This window comes from Sus scrofa, chromosome X (assembly GCF_054392235.1).
Source record: "Sus scrofa isolate SSC_HxYL_T2T_F1_AM1 chromosome X, Sscrofa_HxYL_maternal_Yorkshire_Landrace_v2.0, whole genome shotgun sequence".
NCBI classification, from domain to species: domain Eukaryota; kingdom Metazoa; phylum Chordata; class Mammalia; order Artiodactyla; family Suidae; genus Sus; species Sus scrofa.
This window is the reverse complement of record NC_139401.1, coordinates 68234948-68260140: the sequence shown is the minus strand read 5'-3', so window position 1 is coordinate 68260140 and position 25193 is coordinate 68234948. Positions and strand designations below refer to the sequence as shown.

The window sequence follows — 25193 nt, the reverse complement described above, 5'->3', positions numbered from 1 at the left end:
TTTCTGTTCTGCCTCCTATTAGAACTCCCCCCGCCCCAATCCCCACCCCCATCCCGGTGGACCTCTGAAATATTTGGTTCAGCCGTGTAAAAGTAATTGTAATTGCAGTCATTCCTGAGAGCTGCTTACCATTATGCCTAATTACAGCACAGCACCATAATCATTATGTGTATCATTAAAGATGTGTCGGATTGACTTTGTCACAAGTTTGATTTGATTTCAATATAAAACTGCTTCAGTACACAGCCTTCAGAGCTTGTTGCTCCTGGTCTACCAGGGAGCAGGAGACCAGCTGTTGGCAAGCCGGCAGCTGAGCATCCCATCCCGTCGTCCTGCCCTGCCGCTCCCATCCCGTCCCATCCATCCCATCCCATCCCATCCTGTCCCATCCAGTCCCATTCACTTCTGTGTGCTCTGATTTCTGCAATTGAGACTGGAGGTGCCTGTCCGCCTGCCCTTCCTCTCTTCCTCTCCACAGGCTGCACATCTGGGCTTGAGGCAGAATGATTCACTTGCAGGCAGAAACAACCAAAACAACAAAACCCTGCAGGCTCTGCCAGCATCAACTGCTGCTTCTCCCGTCCACGGAGATCTCGGTCAAGCTTCTTATTGACTCAATCCATGCAACATCTTCATTATTCTCCCCATCTGGGAGATAGGGAATGTGAGATGAGCCAATGTGTCTAAAGTCATTGAGTTCATCATTAGCAGAACCAGAAGGAGAACCGGAGGCTGTGGCTGCTGAGCTAGAGCTTCTGTGGGAGCTTCTGTGGGTCAGACTCCGTCCATTAGGCCTTCCTCTCTTGTAATGGATACATTTTCAGTTATCAAGTGTACAAGAGGAGGCTGTCTGTGCTGCTGGGCAACTTCCTGAGAGGCAGGCACATGAGAGTTGAGGGGTGGAGAGTGGAGAGCAGCATTTTTCCAATGCATGATTCCAAGTTGTGGGAACCAAGCTGATAGCCAGGACCAGACCTTTCCTCATCGGTACATTGTCAGGCTGCCTCTGCCACCAGGTTTCTTGCTGCTTGCCAGCACTGAGACAGTCACTAATCAGGTAAACCAGTGTAGAAGAAGCATGTCTACCATATCAAATCATTGCCTAATGAGCCTTCCCTTTAGGGTCCTGTGCAGACCTGATAAATGAGGCCAGTGCACGTCTGCCCAAATGCTCATTCATTCAAATGGCCTTAAGTGAGGCCCATCTTTGTCCCTGCTCTGTGCAAAGTAAAGCTACCATCTGGCTCTTGCTCCTGAGAGCTACACTTCTGGCCGAATGGGGAAGAAGGGTGTGTAAACACATATGTCAGAGTGGGCCAGAGGGCTGTAAATGACATTGCTGAGGCACAGACAAGAGAGCAAGGACCTCGCCTTTGGGGAGTCAGCAAAGACTTCAGAGAGGTTACATTTGAGCTGAGTCTTGAAAGATGAGTAAGAATGGTCTCGGCTGAGAAGGGAGGGCTAAGTATTCTCTACACAAGGAATAGTGAGTGGAAAGGCAGGAAGGTGTGACAGAGCATGAAGAAACCCAGGATCCTTTTGCAGATGTAGGCTATATAATTTTCTTTTTTTTCTTTTTCTCTCTTTTTTATTTTATTTTTAGGGCCGCACTGGTGGCATATGGAAGTTCCCAGGCTAGGAGTCAAATAGGAGCTGTAGCCACTGGCCTACGCCACAGCCACAGCAACGTCAGACCCAAGCCACATCTGTGATCTATACCGTAGCTCAGGGCAATGCCAGATCCTTAACCCACCAAGCGAGGCCAGGGATTGAACCTGCATCCTAATGAATGCTAGTCAAATTCATTTATACTGAGCCATGACAGGAACTCCTTTTTTTTTTTTTTTTTTTTTAATTTTCCATTAAAGTATCTCAAGGCCTTAGTAATTTACAGTTAGACTTCCAGGCAAACCATCACTCCAGCTTTTTCCTGGTTTTCATGGCCTGTGCTTCCTCCCCACCACCCCCACCCCACCCTGCTTTGTGGCCTTTCTGCAGAACCTCAGTGCTTAGCTCAAAAGCTGGTGCTGAAATGCACCGTTTCAATTTGTTCATTCCGAATTTTGCACCAATCACATTGGCCCACTGGGTGACTGAGATACATGTTCTAGGTTTCTTGGAGCAGCAAAAGGAGGCCTTTTTCCCTCTGCTCCCCGAGGAAGCAGAGCTTGCCTGCCATGGGGAAGGATGGCACAAAATCTCTGGGAACACCTGGGCTCCATGTGCTAGGCCTTTACTGCCCCGTGTCTGCTCTCAACCAAATGGCCTGTTTGCTTAGCTGCTCACTGCTATCTTCATTAGAGGAACATTAAAACACTTGGTTTGGGCGTGGCAAGGTAATGACTCATCCTTATATGGACTCGTAAGTAAACTATTAGGGGGCTTGCCTTGGTACACCTATACTAATCTGCTGGCGTGCATAGCATTGAAGGGACAGACCCGCAAGTTAGAGTTTTTTGTAATGAAAGTGAACGCCCCTCCATTTCTCTAGCCTCTAGGGTTTTTTCACAAAATTTCTTCCACTGATCCTCATAAACACCCCTCTAAAGTTGGGAGGGTGGAGATCTGTGTCCCCACTTTACCAATAAGGAGACTGAACCTTGATGGGTTAAGTGATTCCAAGTGGTTCCAGTGTGACTGGAAACCAGGCCCTACCCCTACTCCCACGGTGGTCAAGGTGCTGGGAGTTTTTCTACTGCCCAGAGCTCCCTCCCCTGAGCCAGCCTCCCCACCCCCCCACTATGGCGGGGCGAGTGTGGGCAGAGGCAGTGCTCCCATATTTACAAGACATCTGGCTGAGGTCAAACACGCAAGTCTACATGCTCCTTGCACCATTCACTGCACACTCGCCTTGAGAAGGACCTCCGGATGTTTGCCGTGTTAGCACCAAACTAGTACAGTAGATAAAAAGCAGCCTCAGGAAGCAAATACCCCTCCAAGATGTAAGTCATTTACTCCCTTCTTACCAGCAGGATCAGGTTCAACCTGCATAAATCTATTTTAGCGTATTTTAATTGCTTGTAAACTAAGTGTTTCCTGGATATGCCACCGACCATGAATAATTAGAATCATTTCAATGACTGGGTTTTCAAAAGGGAATGGGAGAACCGACAAGAAGGGGCTGCTCAGAAAGGAGGGTCATTTGTTAAGCCTGAGTGGGAGCGTTTGTCTCCAGTTTGGTTTGGTTTTGTCTTTTTTTCATGATGTCACTAGAGCTGCCTGTTTTTCAGCTACTCTGGCTGCCCTTCATTTTTTATGCATCTCTCATGTTAAGTGATGCCAGCTGCTGACAAGGACAGGACCCAAGTGGCCACAGGTCAGAGCCATTCATTCACTTAGCCAAGATGTATGGAGTGCCTACTATGTGCCAGGCCCAGACCAAATCCACAGGATAAGGAAAAGAATAACGCCCCATTCCAACCTTGAGGAGAACATGGCCTAGTGGGGGAGACGGGCACATAGACAAACAATTACACTATAACGTGATAAGTACTAGAATAGAGAGGTCGACAGTGAGCTGTGGGAACACAGAGGAGGAACTTATTCCATCAGGGGGAGTGGGGACTAGTGCAGCCAAGAAGCAACATTTAGCAGGGGTGAGAGGGAAGCAGAAGGGTTGACCAGATAACGAGGAGCGGGGAGAGACGCTCCCATGCAGTGTGGCTACACTTTAGGGGCCAGAGCCTGGCCCATGGTGTGAGATAAGACTGGAGGGGTCGGTTGGGCCAGACTGCGAAGGCCTTTGTGTGTCTTGCCCAAGAGTTTGGATTGGGTCCTGCAGTCAGTGGAGAGGCAACCATGGTTTTTAAGCAAGAGGAATGACCTGATCAGATCTGGATTTCGAACAGAAAACTCAGGGAGGGAGGGGAGACAAGGAAATCAGAAATTGACTCAGAGCACAGCTTTGCTTTGTCTTCCCCTGGACATCAGGAGCTCTTACCTACATGTCTGTTAGAGCACTTACCACAGAGAGTTAGAGTAGCTTGTTCGCAAGCTGCCTCCCCATCCACTCCTTGAGGGCAAAGGCTGAGTCTCAGCCATCTCTTCGCACCTAGAGCCTGCTACACAGGAGTCCTCAGGAGACGCTGGTGTCAAGCAACTGCGGGTACAAGTGAATCAATAGGTTCTAAGCAAGTTCAACTCTGATTTGCTTCCAAGTAACCACTGCGATGGATCTATCAGAGATAAATCCTACTGTGATGGAATATCAAGTCTATCCATGACTTTCCCCCTGTCTCTGCCAATCCCATCAACCTATCTTTGTCTGTCACAAAGGAAGGATGCGCTGTTCAGAGAGGACAAGAAAGTTGCTTACAGAGCTGTGCTGGTGCTAGTTATGACCCCGTTCTTTCTCATAAATTAACTTTTGATGACTTGTTTAGGATGTATCTTCATTGTCCTCATTCTGCTGCTTCTGCCTTTCTTACCTTCTCTGCCTTCCTACTTAAATCTGATTCATCCCTCAAGGCTACTTCAGTTGCTTCCCATCTCCTCCATGAAGCCTCAGCCATCACTCAGCCCCTATACTCAGAATTAAGAATTCCCACCTGAGGTCCCATAGCCCTGTAGAAGTGACTTGCCTGTAAGGTTCATCTCATCATAGTTATTCCTGCACCTCTTTGCCTTCTCTACTAAACTGCAAGCTCCTCAAGGCCAGGGGTTGTCTACTTCATCATTGCCTCCCCAGCACCTCCCACGCCACATCCTGCCCCAGCAGACAACCAGTGAGCATCTTCAAATAATACCTCAAGTATATTGCATGCTGTCTGGCTGTCCCTTTAGAGATAATGCCAGTCTTGGGAGTAACCTTTGCTGCTCTGTGCCTTCTTGTGCCCAGTGAGATATGTTTTGCTTCCTCTAATGAATGGCAATAAGAACAATCACTGTTCATCAAACAATGTGAATATCTCACAGAGATAAAGATCCCCTAATCCCATATCATTTCAGGTATTTTGAAAGCATGAAATCCAGTGCCTCTACCAGAAGCATAAGCACACTAACGCATGCAGGGTTATAAGTTCAGATCTTTAGTGAGGAGCTTACTGTATGAGGGGGACTCACCTATGGTGCCAACTGAGCAAAAACAGATGACCATTCTCTTTGGAAGGACTTATACTGAATTAGCTCAACTCAGAACACATTAAGCATCAAGGACCAGAAATTCAAGTTTTCTAGGTAGAAACGTCCAGCAGACAGTTGTAAATTCAAGTCAGAGGCTGGGGATAAACACGGAAACCAGAAATGTAGGCTCTCTGCATGGAAGTGCTTGAAACCACAGCGGAGAGTGCGAGCTCTTGCAGAAAGAGAGAAAAGAGCTGAGAGTACAACCTGGGGGCACCTACACTTAAGAGACAGGTGACTGAGGAGGACACAGGGAAGGAGACTGAGAAGGAACAGAGAGGAGCCGTGATGCAAGAGAAGATAGCACCAAAAATGCAAGGGTAGTTGATGACAGGTGCTGGAGAGCGATCAAATAGAACAAGTGATCACTGAAAAGAAGATATTAGGTTGGGTAATTAGGGGGTCACTCTTGGTCTCCTAAGACAGGAACAGCAAATATAAGGCACATAGGACTACTTCCCCCAGCCCCCACCCTGCCCACCAGGTACCCATGGATTACAGTGACTGATTTTGACATATTTTTCTGCTGAACTTAAACACAGCCTCAGAATCCTCAACACAGTACCCCAAGCAGCTACTCCCAGTTAGTCAGAGCTGCCAACAAACCAAAATCCCTTTGCCATCCTTCTCCTAGAAAACAGTTTGATGGAGGTGTAGGGAAGAAATCAGACAGCAATGGGTTGAAGTATCTGAGAAAGGAAGAGGTCAAGGTGGTGAAGAAAAGAGAGCTTACGAAGTGTAGCAGTGAAGGAACAGAGAGGGCGGTTGCTTGGGGCAGTGTAAGGATCAAGCCAGAGACTAATCCTCCAGTAGAATCCACTTTCTTAAGGTCAACTTAGTACTTGTCCAGCAGCAAGCCAGGTAAAGCAATATCCCTGTACTCTCCCTTCTTCCATCCCCACCCTTGGCTGAAGGAAAAATTGATGTTAAATAAAAAAGCTTAGTGTGTAGGCTTGTTTCCAAAATATTCATTTGATTAACAGAGACATATGGTATAATCAGAGTTGGCCCTGCACATATTTATGAAGGAAGAATTCTCTCTAGTAGTGGAAATTTGAGGATCAGCAGTGATGTGGGAAAGGTATTAGTCTTGGCCAGGGCCCTTCCCCCAAACCCCTTGAAAACCACACCCTGAAGGAAAGCCTTGGCCCTGAGAAGACACTCTGCCATTGTCTCTTCTGCCACCTCCTCTGTGACTCTTTCCTTCCTTGCCAGTTTACTCCACACACACATTTTTCTCTCCTCTCCTTTCTATCACCTCTGTCCCCCTGCCTCTTTCCCACCACTTCCAATTTCTCATTCCCTCCTGCTCTCTTCCATTTTTCCTGGTCTCATTCATTGGGACCCTTCTCTTCTTGATCTCTCCACCCTCTTTCTGGCTTCAGAGTTTTTGGATACAGGGTAGGTTCTTCAGAAGTTCCCCCTCATCCAGTCTGAATGGGCATTGATAAAAAAAAATCCAGTTCTACTACTATCTCTTATACATACAACTCATGTTTCTTTGTACATTTGATAAAGCACAATAAATAATAATATTCTAGCATTTAATAACATTTACTCCACATTTACTATGTTCCAGGCACTGTTCTAAGTGCTTGGCACGAATTAACTCACTTATTGTCACAACAACTCTTAACAGGGACATTCTGTTACTATTCCCATTTTACAAAGAAAACCAGAGCACAAAATAGTTGATTAACTTGCCTAATGGTCACACAGGTAGCAGCAGATGGTGGAGCAAAGATTTACAGCCCATCCCATATGACTCCAGAAATCTCACTCTATAACCGCTATGCTTTTTGCTTCACAGTGTAGTGGAAAGCCCGCTGGACTGAAAGTCCAAAGCCATGGGTTAAAGTTCACATCTGTTACTTTAGTACTATGATCTTGGACAAGTCACCTCACTTGTCCAGTGCCCCACACTTGTAAGGATATTTTATTGTGCTCTGGCCAATACCACACAGTTAAGCTTGGATTTATTCCTCTGCCCTTCCTGTAATTATTTTTCCCTCTCTATTTAGATTTTCATCTCCTGGAGAGCAGTCACCAGACCTTATTCTTTTTTTGTACTCAGCTTACCCCCAAGGACCTAGAATAATGCTCAGCACCAAATAGAACATACACATGCGTACACACACACACACACACACACAAACACACACACTACTGTGGATTTACTAACATAGGAACCTTAGTGACTACAAAGTACACCAAAGGGCTATATATGTGTGTGTTCATGAAGCTTCCAAGTACGTTAGCTAATAAGACTAGTTAATATTGGGTGCATTCTTTGTTTAAATATAATTGGTACTCAAATAAGTTAACATTTCCCAGGTTTACCTGATTATTTTGCATAGTAAACTTTTTTCTATACCAAGAGTTAACATACCTTTAAAACTTCCACATCATGGAGTTTCCATTAAGGTTCAGTGGATTAAGAACCTGACTGGTATCCATGAGGATGCGGGGTTGATTCCTGGCCTCGCTAGTGAGTTAAGGATCCAGCAATGCCATGAGCTGCAGTGTAGGTCACAGATGCAGCTCAGATCCAGTGTTGCTGTGGCCGTGGTGTAGGCTGACAGCTACAGCTCCAATTTGACCCCTTGTCCAGGAACTTCCATATGCCACAGGTGCAGCCATAAAAAGGAAAAAAAAAAAAAACTTCTGCATCATAAAACTATTTCCATGCCTCATTCATTTATTCATTCAAACAGTTCTTGGCACTTGGGCTATGAGCCTCACCCCGAAGCAGTTCTTAAGTAGCAACCCTGTTCAAGGTGGGAACTGAGCTCTGCAGGTGGGATACAGATGGGGTGCCTGCTTTCCATCCTCATGTTCCCTCCACATGTATCAGCTTGTCTCCAGCAGCCCTGTAGCTCCCTGACCTCTCAGCCATGCTTTGGACACTCCTAATTCCCTGTTCCCCTGCTTACAAGCAATCACCTTTGATGTGCTGCTTCCTGCCAGTTCAGTTCAACAGCTAATGGGGTTATTATTTTTGTTTGTTTGTGTTGTAAAGCCATGGCAATAAAATTTACTCTCAATAATACACCTGCAATTTTATGTCCTTAAAATGTACCTTAAATGATATATGTAATAACCAAATTTCCTGTAAACAGAAATGTTTTTCTGGGGAAAAGAGGGCTTTTTTGTTTCCATCATGGTTGGGCCCAAGTTCTTTGATGGAGTAATTGGTGATATAGGAAAGGTTGAGAAGCATCTTACAAGACCATGTTATGGTTCAAAGCTCCGGCGCTATGTTATTCTGGTTGTGACGAGTTCTGTTCACAGGGTGAGTCAGGACAAGAAATGCTCTTCCTGTCAGGGCCCACATTAGTCTCCAGCATGACCTCCTCAGCTGAAGACAGAGCAAAGCTTCAGGGGTCTGTAAGAGGGATTGGCATTGACCGTGGGCTTGCCCTGATAGGATCAAGTCTGATTTTTAGGAAAAGGTAAACTGTGTTTTAACAATAAAAGATTTGAGAGCTTTTTCGGACTATCATAAAAAGGGAGCTGGTTTTTTATAGTGACTAGGAGAGAGAGATTACTAGCTTAGCCATAGGAGTCTATTGCCAGCATGGCAAATGTATTCCTTTAGGCATCTTTCTCAGGCTGACTCTTATCCCCGAGGCTGAGGCTCTAAGATATTCCACTTTACCATTCTCTTTCTCCTTCTCTGGTTACTCTTTTTCTTTTTCTGCCTATTCACTGGCTCTCCTTTTCCCCCTCCTGACTTAGTCCTCAGTCATGACCTCACTTCCACACACCATCCTCACTTCTCCAGCCACCTGCCAGACATAGCGACCCACATATCCTACTGTCATCTCAAAGCCACAGAACCCAAGCCCATCCCCTTCCCTCAGCTAGACCAGCTTTTCCCACTACTTTACCTGGCTCTATCAGTGGCTTACCCACTGACCCAGACTAACTCAAAATCTAGGCATCAACTTTGACCTCTCCCCTGCTGTCTTTTCCTCCACAGCCAGCCAATTAACAAAGTCCTCATGTGTCTACTTACACGATGTCTCTTTCCCATCCTCTCCATCCTCACAGCAACCACCCTTGTTCAAGCCCTTGCTTCTCCCCCCTTGAACCATGGCCTCCACATTGGTTGCCCAGCCTTTGCATGCTGCTCCCGGGTATCCTAAGGCACAGCTCCAGTCCTGACAGGCCTGTCACATCAAGTCCTGTCTCCTCACCCTGAGGTTCATGGCTTCCCAATGCTCTTCTACAACTTTAGCCAACTCCCCAGACTTGTCCTGCCTCCACTAATTACCCTCCACCCCACCCAGTCCCTGCCTATTTGCAGTCACCCCATTCTTCAAGACTCTGATTCTCCCAACTAGCTGTGAATGCCTTCAGAGTCCCAAACACATTTTCTTGTATTCCTTCAACAAACATGGATTGAGTACCTATTATTTTCCAGGCCTTATGTGAGGAGCTGTAGGTAATATAAATATGAATACAATAGTGTTCTTCCCTGGTGAAGCTAAGGGACCAGAATGACAAATATAACTAACTCAAAATCCCTATCAGGCCGCCTCTGACTCCCATCCTATGAGCCCCTCCCCTCAGCCTATAAATATACTTAAGGTCCTCCTGGGAGTTCCCGTCACAGCTCAGTGGTTAACGAATCTGACTAGGAACAATGAGGTTGTGGGTTCGATCCCTGGCCTCGCTCAGTGGATTAAGGATCCAGTGTTGCCATGAGTTGTGGTGTAGGCTGGCAGCTGCAGCTCCAATTAGATCCCTAGCCTGGGAACCTCCATATGCCACAGGTGCAGCCCTAGAAAAGGCAAAAAGACCAAAAAAAAAAATCCTCCCATCTTAAGATACCCACCCTACTCCAGCCCCACCCCTGTACCAAATTCCTTAAAGAGAGAGGGAGGAAGAGAGAGTATTCTTACCCATTTTTATCTCTACTTCTTCCCAATGACTCTTCAGTCTCCTCCACTCAGGCCTTGTCCACACCCTCCACTGCCTTTGCTGCAACAAAGATCTCTTTCCAGTGGACAAATAGGAAGACTGCCCATCCTTTCATTTCACCAATCTGCAACATCTCAAGTCATCACCAGAACTGTTTCCTCTCCCTCTGTCCAGCCCTGAAGTGTTGGCTGTTCCCCATGACTCTTTCCTCACCTCTCTCCTCTTCTCCCCCCTGTAGTAAGCCTCTACTGCCAGCCAAGGCAATTCTTATCCAATTCTTGTATGTCATTGATAACTCCCAAATCTCTAACACACATCCTGTATCTTAGTCCCAACCTTCCAGCTAAATTCCAGCCCATAATATCATCAGGATTCTGACCCTCAACATGCTCCACCCAGCCCCCCAACACACATAACACCCCACCATGAATCCTTGTCCTCTGGCTGTATTCCTCACCCCATTACTGCACCTCCTACACAGTCAAGGGAAATCCTTGACTTTGTCTTCTTTCTTTCTTCCCACATCCAACTCATTGTTTAGTCTTACTGATGCTATCTTTTTAAATTTTTCAATATCTCCATTTCTCCCACAACTGTTCTGGCTCATGCCCTATTACCACTCATGGTGGCCCCTGCACCAGTCTCCTCACTGGTCTCCCTACTCACATTCCTCCCCTCAAATTCCATTCCATTCTCTACACTGTAGCCATTGAGTTCCTCTAAAGTGTATTGCTGAACTGTTCATCCCTTCCTTTACAAGCTACCCCCCACCACAGGTTTCCATTCACTTTTGCCACAAATTGTTATTTACCACCTCCTAGAGTAACAGTTCTTGGGAACTGGCTCTACAGCAGGGAGTCAGGAGACAGTGTTCTGCCCTCATGAACATTTTGGCCTGGGATCAAGCCAAATGCCTAAGTATGAGGAGCAGGCAGTGCCTACCATGAAACTCATCCTGCCTCCCCAGCTTCATGCCCTGATTCTCCTTCTGCCCTACCCTCAAGCCATATCAAATTCATTTCAGTGCCTAAAATGTGCTCTTCTGTTTCATTCTCCCTGTCCTTGCCCAGGCCCTCTTGGGAATGCCTCCCCCCACCCACCAGGGCCCCTTGGCAGACCCCCTACACAGTCACTTCCTCTGGAGTAGTTTAGAGTCTCCTATGGGCAGTGCTGATCTCCAGAATGACCTGGGTTCAAATCTCACACCTCATGTGCTAGCTGTGTGACCTCTGTCACGTTATCTGACAGTCCTGTGCTTCAGATCCTCATCTTAAAATGGAAGTCATTCTAGAGCCTCCATATGAGTTGGTTGTGAGAATTGTCAGACCATAAAAAGTACTGAGACACTTCAAGTGCCTGACACATAATAAGCTTTTAATCAATAGTAACTGTTATTGGCATTGAAAACAAACTATGGTTACCAAAGGAGAAAGTAGGGGGGATAAATTAGGATTCTGGGATTAATATATATATACACTACAATATGGAAAATGGATAACCAACAAGGATCTACTGTATAGCACAGGGAACTATATTCAGTATCTTGTAATAACCTATGAAGGAAAAGAATATATATATATGAATCACTTTGCTATGTACCTGAAACTAACACAGTGTACATCAATTATATTTCAATTTTTAAAAAGATGAAAAAAATAACTGTTATTACTTATATCTTTAGTATTGTACCTCTCATCTCACTGTTCTATAATGCCCCTTCCTACTAAACATGTCTCACTGTCTTGTCACCCCACCTACTCAGGCACATAGTAGGTACTTAATAAATGTTGAAGGAGGAATAAAAGGATTGGTTTTTCCAGGTTTGTGGTTTGGTTTTCTGTGACCACATGGGATTATGAAGGAATAACAGCAACATTAAGGCTTCTTCTGAATATCTTCTTGACCTAATATTTAAGTGTGTGCTGTTTACACTGCGTGAGCAAGAGCTGAACTGAACTGAGCAAAACCGAGCTATGTTTGTTTCTTTATTCATTGACTCTTGGGTCGAGAAGGTTCCAGCTTCCCTCAAGTACCATTCCCTTCCAGTCCCATCCTCAGCCCCACCTCATACTTTCTATTTGCCCCTTTCCCACTGCCACCATGTTCTCCTCAAAAAAGCATAATGGGAAACCCCAAAAGCAAAAGGAGTGCTGAGGGAAAAGGGGAAGGGGTGGAGAAGGGTTAGCACCTCCCTCCTTCCTTTGCTGAGATCAAAGCCAGCGTTTGCACTTGCTGGGCTGGGCGGCTGGCCTCTTTCATGCCCTGCTCCACCTGTCTGGGAATGGCGTTGCCGCTTGCCCATTTCCTTTCCTCGTCAGGACTGGAGGGCAGTTTCAGGGTGGGGCCTTGAGCTATTTCTAGTGCCGGCCAAATCCCTCCACCCCAATATCTTAGCCTTGTGTGATCAGATTTCCTTTCTACCTCGCTGGTAAGTAACAAGTGTCAGGAGCAGAGGGCAAGAAACTGAGAGAAGTCAGTTTCTCCACCGGCCCTAGGCGGAGCTCATGGTTTGAGCAAGTGGGAAGCTGCCGGGGCTGCTGGGCTTTGTCTGGCAGGAGGAACAGGCTCTTTTTTCTGCATCACAGCCCCCAGTGCCTAGCCCGACATCCCCCAGGGTCTGGATGAGGCACCAGTTAGGCAACTGCTTCTTTGCCCCAGGAGAAAGGAATTCACAAGTACTGAAATCCCGCCATGTGGTGGGCCCTCTGCTTGGCTCTTTAATGTATATTATCTCTATGATTCCTAACAACGCAGCCAGTGTTTATCATTCCTCTGGTTGCAATGACGAAAGAGATTAAGAAACTCGCCTGAGGCACACAGCTCAATCTGGGTACGAAAATCTCTGCTCTGCCTGACTCTACTGGCCTCATCATTTGGCCTCAAGAGCCAAGAAAAGCTGTTAATGCCATAAATTGGCTCTTTGCATTATTCCACAGAATTAACTGAACAGCCAGCTAAACTATTTGTGAATTAATTTCATTCACCATAATTTTAAAATAAAGGTTGAAGGAGAACCTTGGATGACTTGAGTTCAACTCTATAGGTTCCGCAAAGAGAATATGACAGAAGTTTCTGCCTTTGCAGAGTTCATGGTCCCATAGAAAAGAGTTAATGAGTGCAGAACTAAAAGCATAATGAAACACAGCAACAGAAATGCCACGACAGAGCGAGAGTAGGGAAGAGGGCACCACCTCTGCCTTAGATACGGCCTCTGCCTTCCCAGTGACCGTCAGCTTCCCTCAGCCCCAAGCAGAGCCTCCCAAGGCCAGGACCAGCCAGCTGCCCTGCAGAAGTAGATCACAAAACAGTGTCTTTCTTAAATCATCTGTGCCCCCGATCCTAAGAACACCACAAATAAGCAGGGCCTGGGAATAATATTTGATTGACAAAGGCGGAGAGATGTTTAAGAACCAAAACTTGGCTTTTACCTGCAGCCAGCCTGCTTCAGCAGAGAAGGGGTCATTTATGGGTCAGTTAAAGCCAGGTGCTCATGCAGCCAGGACAAGAGCCTCGATCCCAGTCGAGTGGAGCTCTGTCACATGGCAGTCAGTTCTGACCCCAGATGACCATCTTGCAACCGTGTGCTCTTGGCCTAAGAAGGAGCTACAGCAGGAGAGCGCAGCTAACCATGCCACGGGCCCTTGCAGTGAGGACATGCTGTTCCGGACACTCAGCCCGAAACAGATAGCTCACGGCATGCCTTGCTGACAGAGGATCAGCAGTGTTATCTTCAGAGATGGAGGCAGAACGTTCCCTCCTCCTAGACCTCAGTGAGGCCCCCTGCCCCTGATTTTAATAGCACTTTGATGCCAGGGGTTTGGGTCTCCCAGAGTGGTGCTTCATTGCAGCTGGCTTTCTGCTATTGCTTTCTCTCTCAACTCGTCTTTCTATACCATGAAACGAGTGCACTACTTGACACGCTCCCGAGGAGGAGAGGCTGCCTAAGGAGAGAGGGCCACACCTGTTTGAAGCCTTCTCTTCCACAGCCAAGCCCACAAGGTCCTCAGGCTTGGACTGAGGGGCCCTCCTTGGCTAAAAATACAAACCTCTCAAGTTTCTTTGATCATAATGGGGGAGTTAGTTTCTGGATCTGTCCCCCAGGTAATCCCTCTTTGCCCACACCATACATGGATTTGGTAAAGGCGATCTCCACACAAGGCCTCTTCTATCTCCAGAACTCTGGGCTTTAGGCATCAGAGAGTAATAAGTCCAGCAGGAAGGAACTAGACTCCTCTCTCCTTTCTAAGTCAGTCTCCCCCGCCACCCCCCAAAAAGGGCATCATAAGCATTGGCACCATCTTGGTCATTTGTCTTTTCGTTAAATGTGTAGAGTCTTCTGTTGTGGATGTGCAAAAGCCATCTCCCCATCAAATCACTCCCAGAGATTCCACAAAGATGCTGTTAGAATCCCTAGAGATTGTTCCACAACCTCTCCCACGGTGCCAGATGTACATCCAAGACTTTTAACAAGGATAATTTGGTGACAATGGCATTAACCCTGGATTATTTTTTAGAGGCTCTTTGAATGACTTCAAATTCATGACATATACCAAGATCCCTTTTTTTTTTTTCGTGCCCTCTGTACCATTTTTTTTCCCAATGGAATTTGAATTTCCCTGGCTTACTTACCGCCTAACAATATCACTATTGAAAGCACATCATGTTAAGGACCATATGCTCTCTCCAGTAAAGCGTGCATAAATACTATTTCTGTTAAAAACTAAACAGAAATAGTAGCTTTGTATATTTCCCATTCAAAAACTTATCCCAATTGAATGATTCCCTTTGTTGTGGGGTGTTTTTCCCCCAAGCAGGCCCTAATAGAGAAGCTGAATCAGATATTGTGACTTTACCAAAGGTCACAAGGAGTCAGCTAGTGAGCTGGAAATAGAATCCCCAAACCTTTATTTGGATTCTCTGAATTTAAAAACAAATAAACTCTACTACAGAGAAAGAAAAACTAGAGAAACTAGGCTCACTTGACACTCCCAGGTCAGGGAATTGAAGGCAACCCAAATTAACAGCTGCCTTGGTCTGTGAGGACTTAGGAGGCGAATAAGACATAGAAGCTGCCTGCCTTCAAGGAGCTTATAATCCAGGGCAGAGAGATCAGGTCACTGTTCAAAAATCTCTGCCCACTACAGACATGCTTGTGAGCACCTAGAGGACCCCATCTTTACAGCCCCCACAGCAACTGGCACAGTGACCTGTATGTGAAAGGCAGGCAAGCACCATCTATTTGTTGAACAAGGGCCATAAGAGATGTACCAGCAGAACACTCTGGGGGTTGGTGGAGAATGAGGGACAGCTTTGTGAAGGAGATGACATTTGAGCTGTGCCTGGAAGGATGGGGAGGTTTTTCACAGGCAGCAGGAATTCGGGGGAGGGCCTTAGCAGTCCCCAGGAAAGAGCAATGGCAAAGCTCCTTGGCGGGCTGTAGGGGGGACCAAGCAAGGTCTGAATTGGGAGAGCCTGGGGCAGGCCGGAATAGTTAGCGAACAGAGAGGAGTAAGAGCTGAGGCTGGAGTGAAAAGTCAAGATGTGAGCAAGGAGGACAAGCTAGTGGACCGTCACAGGAGGTTTGCACGAGGGGAACAGTTTCCTGCTACGTCATCCTGCCCTGCACACCTGGGCCTCCCTGACCTTGTCGGTAGCCATGCGTTTCTTTTGATTGTTCTGTTTGTTATGTGGTTTGGTTTGGAGGTTTTCTGTGGTTTAGTTTGTTTTTTGGCCTTTCCCTTTTCCTTACAGTTTTTCACAGCATATGGTCCTGATTATGTGCTGGAAATCACGCCAAGCTGCCGGCCAGACCGCAATGAGCCCCACCGAGTCCAGCAAATCCTCAACTACATCAAAGGTGAGCGCCACCCCTCGAATCCTGCCCTCCTCATTCCACCCAGCTTGTGGTGGCCTGTAAGTGGGGGCTTCCCCAAATACCATTTGTCTTTTAGTGGCTAATCTTTACACGGACTCGGAAGGGAAACCTCTTCTTGGCCTGAGAGCTTGTAGTTGGAATTACACACTAGTCACTCCGGCTGGGATTGTCATTTGGCCAGCTAATGTCACCTTCACAGGGACAAAAGGTTCAGCTTTAGGCACCTCTAGTGGAAAGCCAGTTCTAAAGTGGAACTCCTTCTTTGAAAAAGAGCAACAGTCAAAACCCTCTCTAAGATGAAGGAAGTTCAAGTCAGCCAGACTTGAGGGTGGGTGTTGCAGGGGGCGGGGGCGGGGGTGGGGGGGCGGGGCACGGTCACAGACATCCTGTTCCAGTGTGGTTCCTTGGTCCAAGAGAGCCTTAAGGAAACGCAAGCCCACAGTGAATAGTCAGGGATTCTGACGCCCTAGGAATGGGTTCTCCAGTCTGACATAGAGCCCTGGGGATGGGGCTGCTGACCTAGTGTTCCCTTCTGTAAAGCTGGCCTCCCTTTATTCTGGCCTCTGGACAGAGGAAAAATGGCAGTCATCAGGTTATTGCCCTCCTGATCACACTGTCCACTAGCTGTTTGGGGACACTGCCCTCAGCTTGGTAGAGGCCCCATTCCCAGCCTCAGCTGCTGCTTGGCAACTCAGCTTGAGTGATCTACCATTTCTTTAAGTCGTTTGGGCACCCACGTTCCCGTTTAATTGAATGTGTGTGTGTGCATATTTGGTGTGTGTGGGGGGGGAGTCCTAATTATTTACAGAGTTAAGAGGCCAAGGGTATCTCATTGTCCATCCTGGAGAGTGAAATCCCCTCATTCATTCCTATAATGACCAAGATAACACCAGTCCTTCTAAATTTGACTCCCTCATCAGAAGAGAATCCAACATGAAGGAGAGGCCTATTCTGGGTCAGAGTTAGTCCAAGGAGACACATGTCCTGGGAGTCTTTGCCGAGGGTGATATTAAGGCCCTATCCTCTAGCACAGCCCAGTCTATGACAACAGCTGATTCTGTAGGCAGGGGCTCCACATCTCAGGCTCCCCTGACCAGAGAAAAGTTTCTAAGCTCGTGAGTCGTAGACTTGTAAAGTTAGGCTTGCAGTGGTGCTTATCACCTCTCTAAGGTATCCCACAGCCCTCAGCCTTCCCCTGACCCTATGCTTTCAAGCCACCTCCCTCTGCCCTCTCAATGGCTACTGATCTCTAAATTCCTCAGTTCCTAACCAAATCCTCCTGCCTCCTCCAACCCGTGAGGCCTTTAAAATCGTTCTTTTCCTGGCCCTTCTCTAGCTGTGCTGCAGCCCTGATTAACACTCATGTTCCCATCCTCACTTCCTCCTGCCCCTCTCTGATCCTGGACCAACTTCTCTTACCCCTTTTCCTTCAACTTTGCCATTTTCACCCCATCCAGGCTCTAAATCCTGGTAGAGTACAGACAAAGCAATAGAAACAGAGAAACTAAACAAGCCTCTGCAGCTACTTGCTCACACCTACGTATGTACAGATATCTGTATGCCCTCACGCTTTCCTGCACATGCACGCAGACACACATCTCCAGAGAGTAGTGACATCTTGCTATTGAGGAAATGGAAATGACAAGCGAGAGAAGACATAAGGAAGGTAATTCAAAGGGAAAAGAACTAGGAAAGGTAAGAAACCCAAAAGAGGAATAAATCTGTAAAAGACTCGAGATAAAAGCTCAGTTTGAGTTCTCATCGTGGCACAGCAGAAACGAGTATGACTAGGAACCATGCGGTTACAGGTTTGATCCCTGGCTTCGCTCAATGGGTTAAGGATCTGAGGTTGCCATGAGCTGTGGTGTAGGTCACAGATGTGGCTCGGATCTGGTGTCACAGATGGCCTCGGATCATAGACCAGCAGCTATAGCTCCGATTAAACCCCTAGCCTGGGAAGAACTTCCATATGCCACAAGTGCGGCCCAAAAAAAAAAAAAAAAAAAAAAAAGTTCAATTTGAGGGTTGGTTCAAAAATAATAATAATAGAAAATCCTAGAGGACATGGAAGTTACATGGAAATCAAGCTTTTTAAAAAGATCCTTACAGGTTTGGAGTTCCCTTGGTGGATCATCGGAAACGAATCTGACTAGTATCCATGAGGATGCGGGTTCAATCCCTGGCCCTGCTCACTGTTAAGGAGCTGTGAGCTGTGGTGGGGTTGCAGACACGGCTTGGATCTGGCATTGCTGTGGCTCTGGCGTAGGCCAGAGGCTACAGCTTCAATTTGACCCCTAGCCTGGGAACCTCCATATGCTGCAGGTACAGCCCTAAAAAAAAAAAAAAATCCCCTTACAGGTTAGAGCATTACTCTCATTGCAACAAATGAAATTAAACTGGGAGAAAATACGATGGACCAGGAATTGGGGCCTCCAAAGCAACTAGACACATGCAAGATGGGAAGATACGCCACACAGCATTTTGTCTACAAAAGAGTAAGGGATTTTAGTCAGCACGGATCTCAGTGTGAGTCACCAGGGCAAGGTGGCCTTCAGAGATGTTAATGCAGCATCGACCTCACTTTGAAAGAGCTCCAGACAAATAGGAGCATGTGCTCTAGGTCATTTGGGATGGGGATAGGACTGGAGCCCAGGCTCCAAGAGGTCTGGTTGGAAGAGCTGAGCTTTGGGAGAAAAGAAGACCCAGGGGGATGTAGTCCCTACTTCATATCTCTAAGAGGCTGTCACAGAGCAGAGGGCAGAGACAGACTCTATGTGGTCACAGGCCGCAGAGCTAGGACCCATGGGTAGGTGTTATTAAAAGGCAGATTTTCATGCAATAGAGAGAATTTTCTAACAATCAGAGCTGTCTAAAGTGGAACCGGCTGCCCAGAAAAGAATGAGGTCTCTGTCGCTGGAGACAATGCAAATAGAGACTAGACATTCACTTGGCTTTCATATCATAGAGGGGCTCCTGCATTGGGAGGAGGGTGATTGTACTAGGTTATTGTTAAGGTTCCTTCCAATCCTAAGAGTCTAGGACACTGTACATTAAAATGAGAAAATAGAAAAACAATAAAAAGAAGATGATGAGAGTGCAGGGGTTGGTAGATGAGTCACAGTTGGGGGGGTGCCGCGGGGGAGGTGATGCTGTGTATAGGAAAGAATTGATGAGGAGAAGAAAAGAAACTAAGTGGCTGAGAGTGGGCGGGGAGGAGCCAGGGAGGGCGGACAGCAAGGAGAGTGGCTATAGAATACTAGGAATCCAGATTTTTCCATTTAGCCATCCCTTTCATATTGACAAAGTCTTGTGTTCTAGCCATGCAAATGAGCAGAGCACATAAGTCCAGAACCAAAAAGAAATTCAGTTAAACCTAGAAGAGATGAGGCTAGAAAGAAGCCCAAATGTTGCTAAAAATGGCCAGGCTAACCTGCTATACTGAGACCATGCCCCTCCAGCCTAGTGACGCATGCTGCCATCAGATAGTGTGTTGCCATGACAATGGTCAGTGTGGAAAGACTGCTGAATTTTCTGCATTCTGAAAGATTTTCCTGAACCTGCCTCTAAGATTATCATTTGTTCTTGCATGTAAAAACCTCAGTGAACCTGGCCATTTCTCACCATGCCTCCCTCCCCCACCCATCCCACTCTCTATGAAAAACAAAGGTGGTGGGGAAGAGGCAAGGATTATTTGTGGAGGTGGATGGCAATGAGGGAGTGGATGGATTAAGCTCCACTCTATGAGAGGGAATTTCACCAACATGTCTGGTTGAATTTGTTTAGTCTTTGAGCTTGGGTTTTTCTCTCTTTCTCATCACATCCCTTAGAAGCACAAAAGATGGGATTTTAACTTGTTGGAGGTCAAACCTGAGGAGATTCATCTTCTAGAGATGTGCGTTCCACGTGCCACGGATGACTTAGAGAGGACAGGCAAATTTGGACTTCACCGTATCCCATCTGTACTCCCCATCAGTCTTTCCAAGAGAGAAAAAAAAGACAAAAATAAAACCACGGAGGAGTTCCCTGGTGGCTCAGAGGGTTAAGGATCTGGCATTGTCACTGCTGTGGCTTGAGCTCAGTCCCTGGCCTGGGAACTTCCACATGCCATAGGCATGGCCAAAAACAAAACAAAACAAAACAAAATCCAAAAAACCCCTTCAGAGTCCATTCAAGCTGTTAGCTTTATACAGAGAAAAGCTATGTGTTGTTCCCACAAATCACACTTCTTGTGCCAATGAATCTTGAAGATATGTGTCATCGTTCACAAGGAAGTGTGGGTTAAAGAGTGGGCCGCTCAGTATAGCTCATGACCACTACTGTAAAATCACCCTCGCACCATCTCCGTGTGCTCAAACTTGTTTGCCTTTCCTCTGGCTGACATACTCCAGAGGAGTTGGCTTACAGTGCACCTTCCAGAGTTGGAGCAGTGCTGATGTGATCAATCCCCAGAGGCGGGCTAGCTTCCCCAGCCTGACTAGCTCTGCATGGGGAAACAGGGGTAGAGGTTTTCTAATCCCTGGTACCAATGACATTTGAATCAAGTGAAAGTCCCCAGGGGACAAAAGCCTCATGTTGCAGCCCTGGCTCAACCTGGGGACTGAAGGGGGTGGGGACGGGGAGGTATGCACATGCGAGTGTGTGTTGGAGCAGTAACTGGAGGTTTCTACACTTGCTCTGGGTTCCCAGACTCTACCCCAAGTTTGGCTGAGATAGAAAAGGAAACAACTAGGACCAGGAGGTAAGGAGGAAGAGGAGGAGGAGGAGGGGAGGAAGAGGAGGAGGTAGGGGGGAGGAGACAAGAGGGAAGAGCAGCCCTTATGCACATCTGCCCGTTCTGAGCCTTAATGAAGGAGGCTTAGTATGGCAGCCTCTATGGTACAGGGTTGGGGAGATGGGCCAGCAAACTGATGTGGGTGTGGGGAGAGAACACAGGAGAAATAATAAGAATAATAGCTACTGTTTATCTTACAGATGAGGAAACTGAGGCTCAGAGAGGATAAATGACAAGACCAAGGTCACCTTTTTTCATTCATTCATCAAGTTATTTCTAAGCACCTACTATGTGCCACACACTGTGCTAATAGGTGGTGGAGCAGACATTTGAAACCAGGTCTGTCTGAATTGAGGCTCAGACTGTTTGACCTTTCTGGTGCCCCTCCTCTCTTTGCAGTGTTGCCCTGTCAAACCTACTCATCATCCCACATCTGTTTTTCCCAATTGCCCCTGGTAAATCTTTCCCACCTTGTACTATACACCAGGCTCCTTCCGTGTGGCTAATCCAAATCATCTGAAATCTGATGTCTCTCTGGAAATGGGAGGAAAGACAGCCATGGACAACATTTGAAATTCCGGTCCCTGACCTAGGCCTTTTAGCCATACCTCCCTCACCCCACCTTAGTGTAATTGAAACTTCCAGCTTCATTTCATGCTGGATAGACAAGTAATAGAGAAGGAGAAAAGGCAGAAGAAGCCCACCCACCCAGCTCCTGCTGCCTGAAGTGTGCTGTGGTCGCCAGCCCCAGCCTACTCTTTACAGTTCCACAGCCCTAAGATAAGACCCTTTGCACATCCGCTGGTGATATTCTCGGGAGAACCACTGTGCTGAGTGTAAGCAGCAGCCCCTCTGGCAGCCTGAAACCTGGGATTGACATTCTTCTAGGGACTAGCAATTGGGGCATCAGGTCTGGGCATGTCCAAGGCCTGCTGGAGCCCCCGGCTTGAAGCAGTGCTTCTGCCTGGGGGAACTCTACACCATGGAAACTCGGCTTCTTGCCACACCTTCTCTTGCTCCTTGAGAAGCCATGAGGATAAGTTGAAAGGTAGGGTTGATCCCAAGACAGACTGACCATTTGCTTTAGGGCTTCTCAGAAGGACTTTGGAGCAGAATTGTGGAGGCTACCCTTAGCCAATTTGCATGACTTCAGGTGAGGACCTCTGTGACGTCCATCCCTTATCTCCCCTTGCATGCGCTGTCCTTTCTTTATCCCTCTCCAGCCTGCTGTGGTCTTTTTCAGGAGCCCTGCTTGCTTCACTAAAATGTGTAAGAATTGGAAAGATTGGTTATTGTTGTTGCTATCATTGTCGAATAGAAAAAGTCACAAAAATATCATGCTGAAAATTTGCAAAGATCTAAAATTAAAATGAAGGCTACTCCTCAAAGGTCTAGTAACTTCAACAGCAGCCTTTAACAAACCATGAATACCCTTGGCAGATTACTTTGGAAGACTTGAAATACTTACCTAAATCCAGTAAGTGAGAACTCCCATTATTAAAACCTACTGTGTATCACCATGGTGAATTCTTCACATAGGTGATCGCATTTCATCCTCACAATTATCTCATGAGGTAGGCAACTAGTGCCCACAAAGGTACTGTAACATGTCCACAGTCACCTCACCAGTAAGTAGTGACATCAGAATTTGATTCGAGGCCTGGTGCCCCTCCTCTCCTTGGCACTATTGCTCAGTCAAGTCTACTCATCATCCCCTGTCTGCTCTTTCCAATCACCCCTAGTAAACCCTTCCCACCCCGCAATGTCTCCCAAAGTGAAGCTCTGAACCAGGTTAATTTTAAGAAGTATCATTGTGTCCCTACTTTAAAGCCCAGTTAAATCATTCAGTGAATATTTTGGGGAGCTTTCCAAGTGCTTGGTGTAATGAGAGATATCAGAGAAGTTTAAGATGTGATCTGAGCTTCCGAAAAACAGCTGAGAAGTCTAGCTGAGGAGACAAAACTAACCCCCTTAGACAGATAAGGGCTAAAGGGCTAATGCAAGGTAGAAGGACCAAGACTTTAGGGAGAGTGCTGTCAGAAGCTTGGGGTGTTTTAAATAGAATAGGGAAGTGCTCATAGCAAGAGAAATTTGGCTAGGTGGGGGTCAGGGGCAGATGGTAGGTTCCCTTGAATTTCAGGCTGAGTTGTCCATATTGGATACAGTATAGTGGGAGCCATTCTAGAGTCTGGAATTAGGACATGACATGACGCAGTGATATTTGGATGGATCATGGCGGTATTCCAAGGTATTCCTGGAATAATGGTGGTGGGATACTCCCTATCCTATTCTTCCCAGATGGCTTAGAGCTGTTAGGAAGAGAGTATCAACAGCACTTGGAGGTATGTCATTTATAGGGGATTGTGAGAAAGGAGGAAGTAAAGATAACTCTGAGGCTTCCAGCCTGGATACCAACAGAGATGGGGAGCCATTGGGGGAGTTTTACAGAAACATATACTTGACCCATTCTATTTTGATACATTGAATTTTAGGTATGATACAATGTCTCAGTACAACTACATGAAGGAATTCATTGCAGCCAATTAAAAAGAAATTTTTAAATATAATTTAATGACAAGAGAATAATGCTCATGATAACTATCAAGTGAAAAAAAAGGACATGATTTAATACCATATAGTCTCAATTTTGTAAGTAAACGTAACATGTGTGTTAAGTAATTGTGTGGATAGGCATAGGAAAACCCTAGGAGGAAATAAACCAAAAATGATAACCGTAGTTATCTTTGGTGGTAAGATTGGAATTATTATTGGAGTTATCTTTGGTGATAAGATTGGAATTACTTGAAAATTAAAATTTTTCAAGTAATTTTTCACTTGTTCTTTATTCTTTTTCTCTATTTTTCAAAATGTCTATCATGAACACGTATTGCTTTTATAGTCAGAAACAGGGAGTTCCCGTCGTGGCGCAGTGGTTAACGAATCCGACTAGGAATCATGAGGTTGCGGGTTCGGTCCCTGCCCTTGCTCAGTGGGTTAACGATCCGGCATTGCCGTGAGCTGTGGTGTAGGTTGCAGACGCGGCTCGGATCCTGCATTGCTGTGGCTCTGGCGTAGTCTGGTGGCTACAGCTCCGATTCGACCCCTAGCCTGGGAACCTCCATATGCTGCAGGAGCGGCCCAAGAAATGGCAAAAAGACAATATATATATATATATAGTCAGAAACAGGAATACGTGTTGGAGTTTTAAGGAAAATTTAATCTTTTAACAGACCATATGTCCCAATTTTTGACTTACAAAATCTAGTCACAACACCTGCACCCTGCTAGAAAAATAAGGGACTGGAGATGGACGATTGTACATGTCTGAAGTGCTGTTTTCTTTCTGGTAATTCTAGAATGCTTCTATTTGTCTTGAAAAGCAGGCCTCCCATGACTCATCGTGTGAAGTCTCTTCACTCTAGTAGAAGGGCAGAAAACCCAGATAGCTACCTGGGACCACTTCCCTTTCCAAAATTCTCATCCACTCCAAGGCAACTATCTCACTTTGTCTTTCTGGATTTTCTCTTCCACTCCATTGATCTGTGTGTCTATTCCTGTCTTGATTACTGTAGCTATATAATAAATCTTAAAATCAGGTAGAATGATTCCTTTTTCTTCTTTTTCAAAATTGTTTTAGGGGTTCTCTTGTGGCACAGTGGGTTAAGGATCCGATGTTATCACTGCTGTGGCTTGGGTTGCTGCCATGGCACAGGTTTGATCCCTGGGAACTTCCATATGCCATGAACGCAGCCTAAAAAAATTTAATTCAAAGTTGTTTCAGCTATACTAGTTTCTTTGCCTTTCCATGTAAGCTTTAGAATAATCTTGTCTATATCTTTAAAAAAAAAACAACCCTTGATGTAATTCTGTTAGGAAGTGTGTTAAACCTGTATATCAATTTGGAGTGAATTACAATCCATGAACATGGTATGTCTCTCCATTTATTTAGATCTCCTTTGATTTCCTTTATCAGCATTTTGTAATTTTCAGCATACAGATCCTGAACAGGTTTCATAACTAAGTTTTCCCCTTTTTTTTGAATTACTGTGTTTTTCATTTTGGCCTCCATGTGTTCATTGTGTGTGTGTGTATATATATATATATATATATATTTCCCTGTATATACAATATATATATATTTCCCTGTATATACACATTATTTTTGTATATTGTGGTTATAGCCTGTGACTTTCCTGAACTCATTTATTATTTCTAGGTGTTTTCTTGTAGACTTATTAGGATTTTCTATATAGATTACCATTCATCTGCAAATACAGTTTTATTTCTTCCTTTCCAATCTATATGCTTTTTGTTTCCTTGCCTTATTGCACTGGCTTAGACTTCTGGTATTATATCAAATAAGAGTAGTGAGAACAGGAGTTCCCATTGTGGCACAGCAGAAATGAATCTGACTAGTATCCATGAGGATAAGGGTTTGATCCCTGGCCTTGCTCAGTAGGTCAAGGATCTGGTGTTGCTGTGAGCTGTAGTGTAGGTTGC

The 25193-nt window shown here is 46.0% G+C and overlaps 1 protein-coding gene and 1 long non-coding RNA gene across 3 annotated transcripts in view; both read left to right on the top strand.

Annotated features, from left to right (window-relative positions):
• HDAC8 (histone deacetylase 8) overlaps positions 1 to 25193 on the top strand; it is a 240213-nt gene that overhangs the window by 198543 nt on the left and 16477 nt on the right. Inside the window, exon 10 of one of the 2 annotated variants that reach the window (XM_021080459.1) lies at positions 15799 to 15904. The exons of the other annotated variant lie outside the window; for it this stretch is intronic. Coding sequence (XP_020936118.1) covers positions 15799 to 15904 — 106 coding nt within the window. The remainder of the gene's footprint in view (positions 1 to 15798; positions 15905 to 25193) is intronic. 2 annotated transcript variants of the gene reach the window in all.
• Positions 20514 to 24292, top strand: LOC146394648 (uncharacterized). The gene is made up of 2 exons (XR_014835617.1): positions 20514 to 20660; positions 20894 to 24292. It is a non-coding gene; the product is annotated as an uncharacterized LOC146394648 (long non-coding RNA).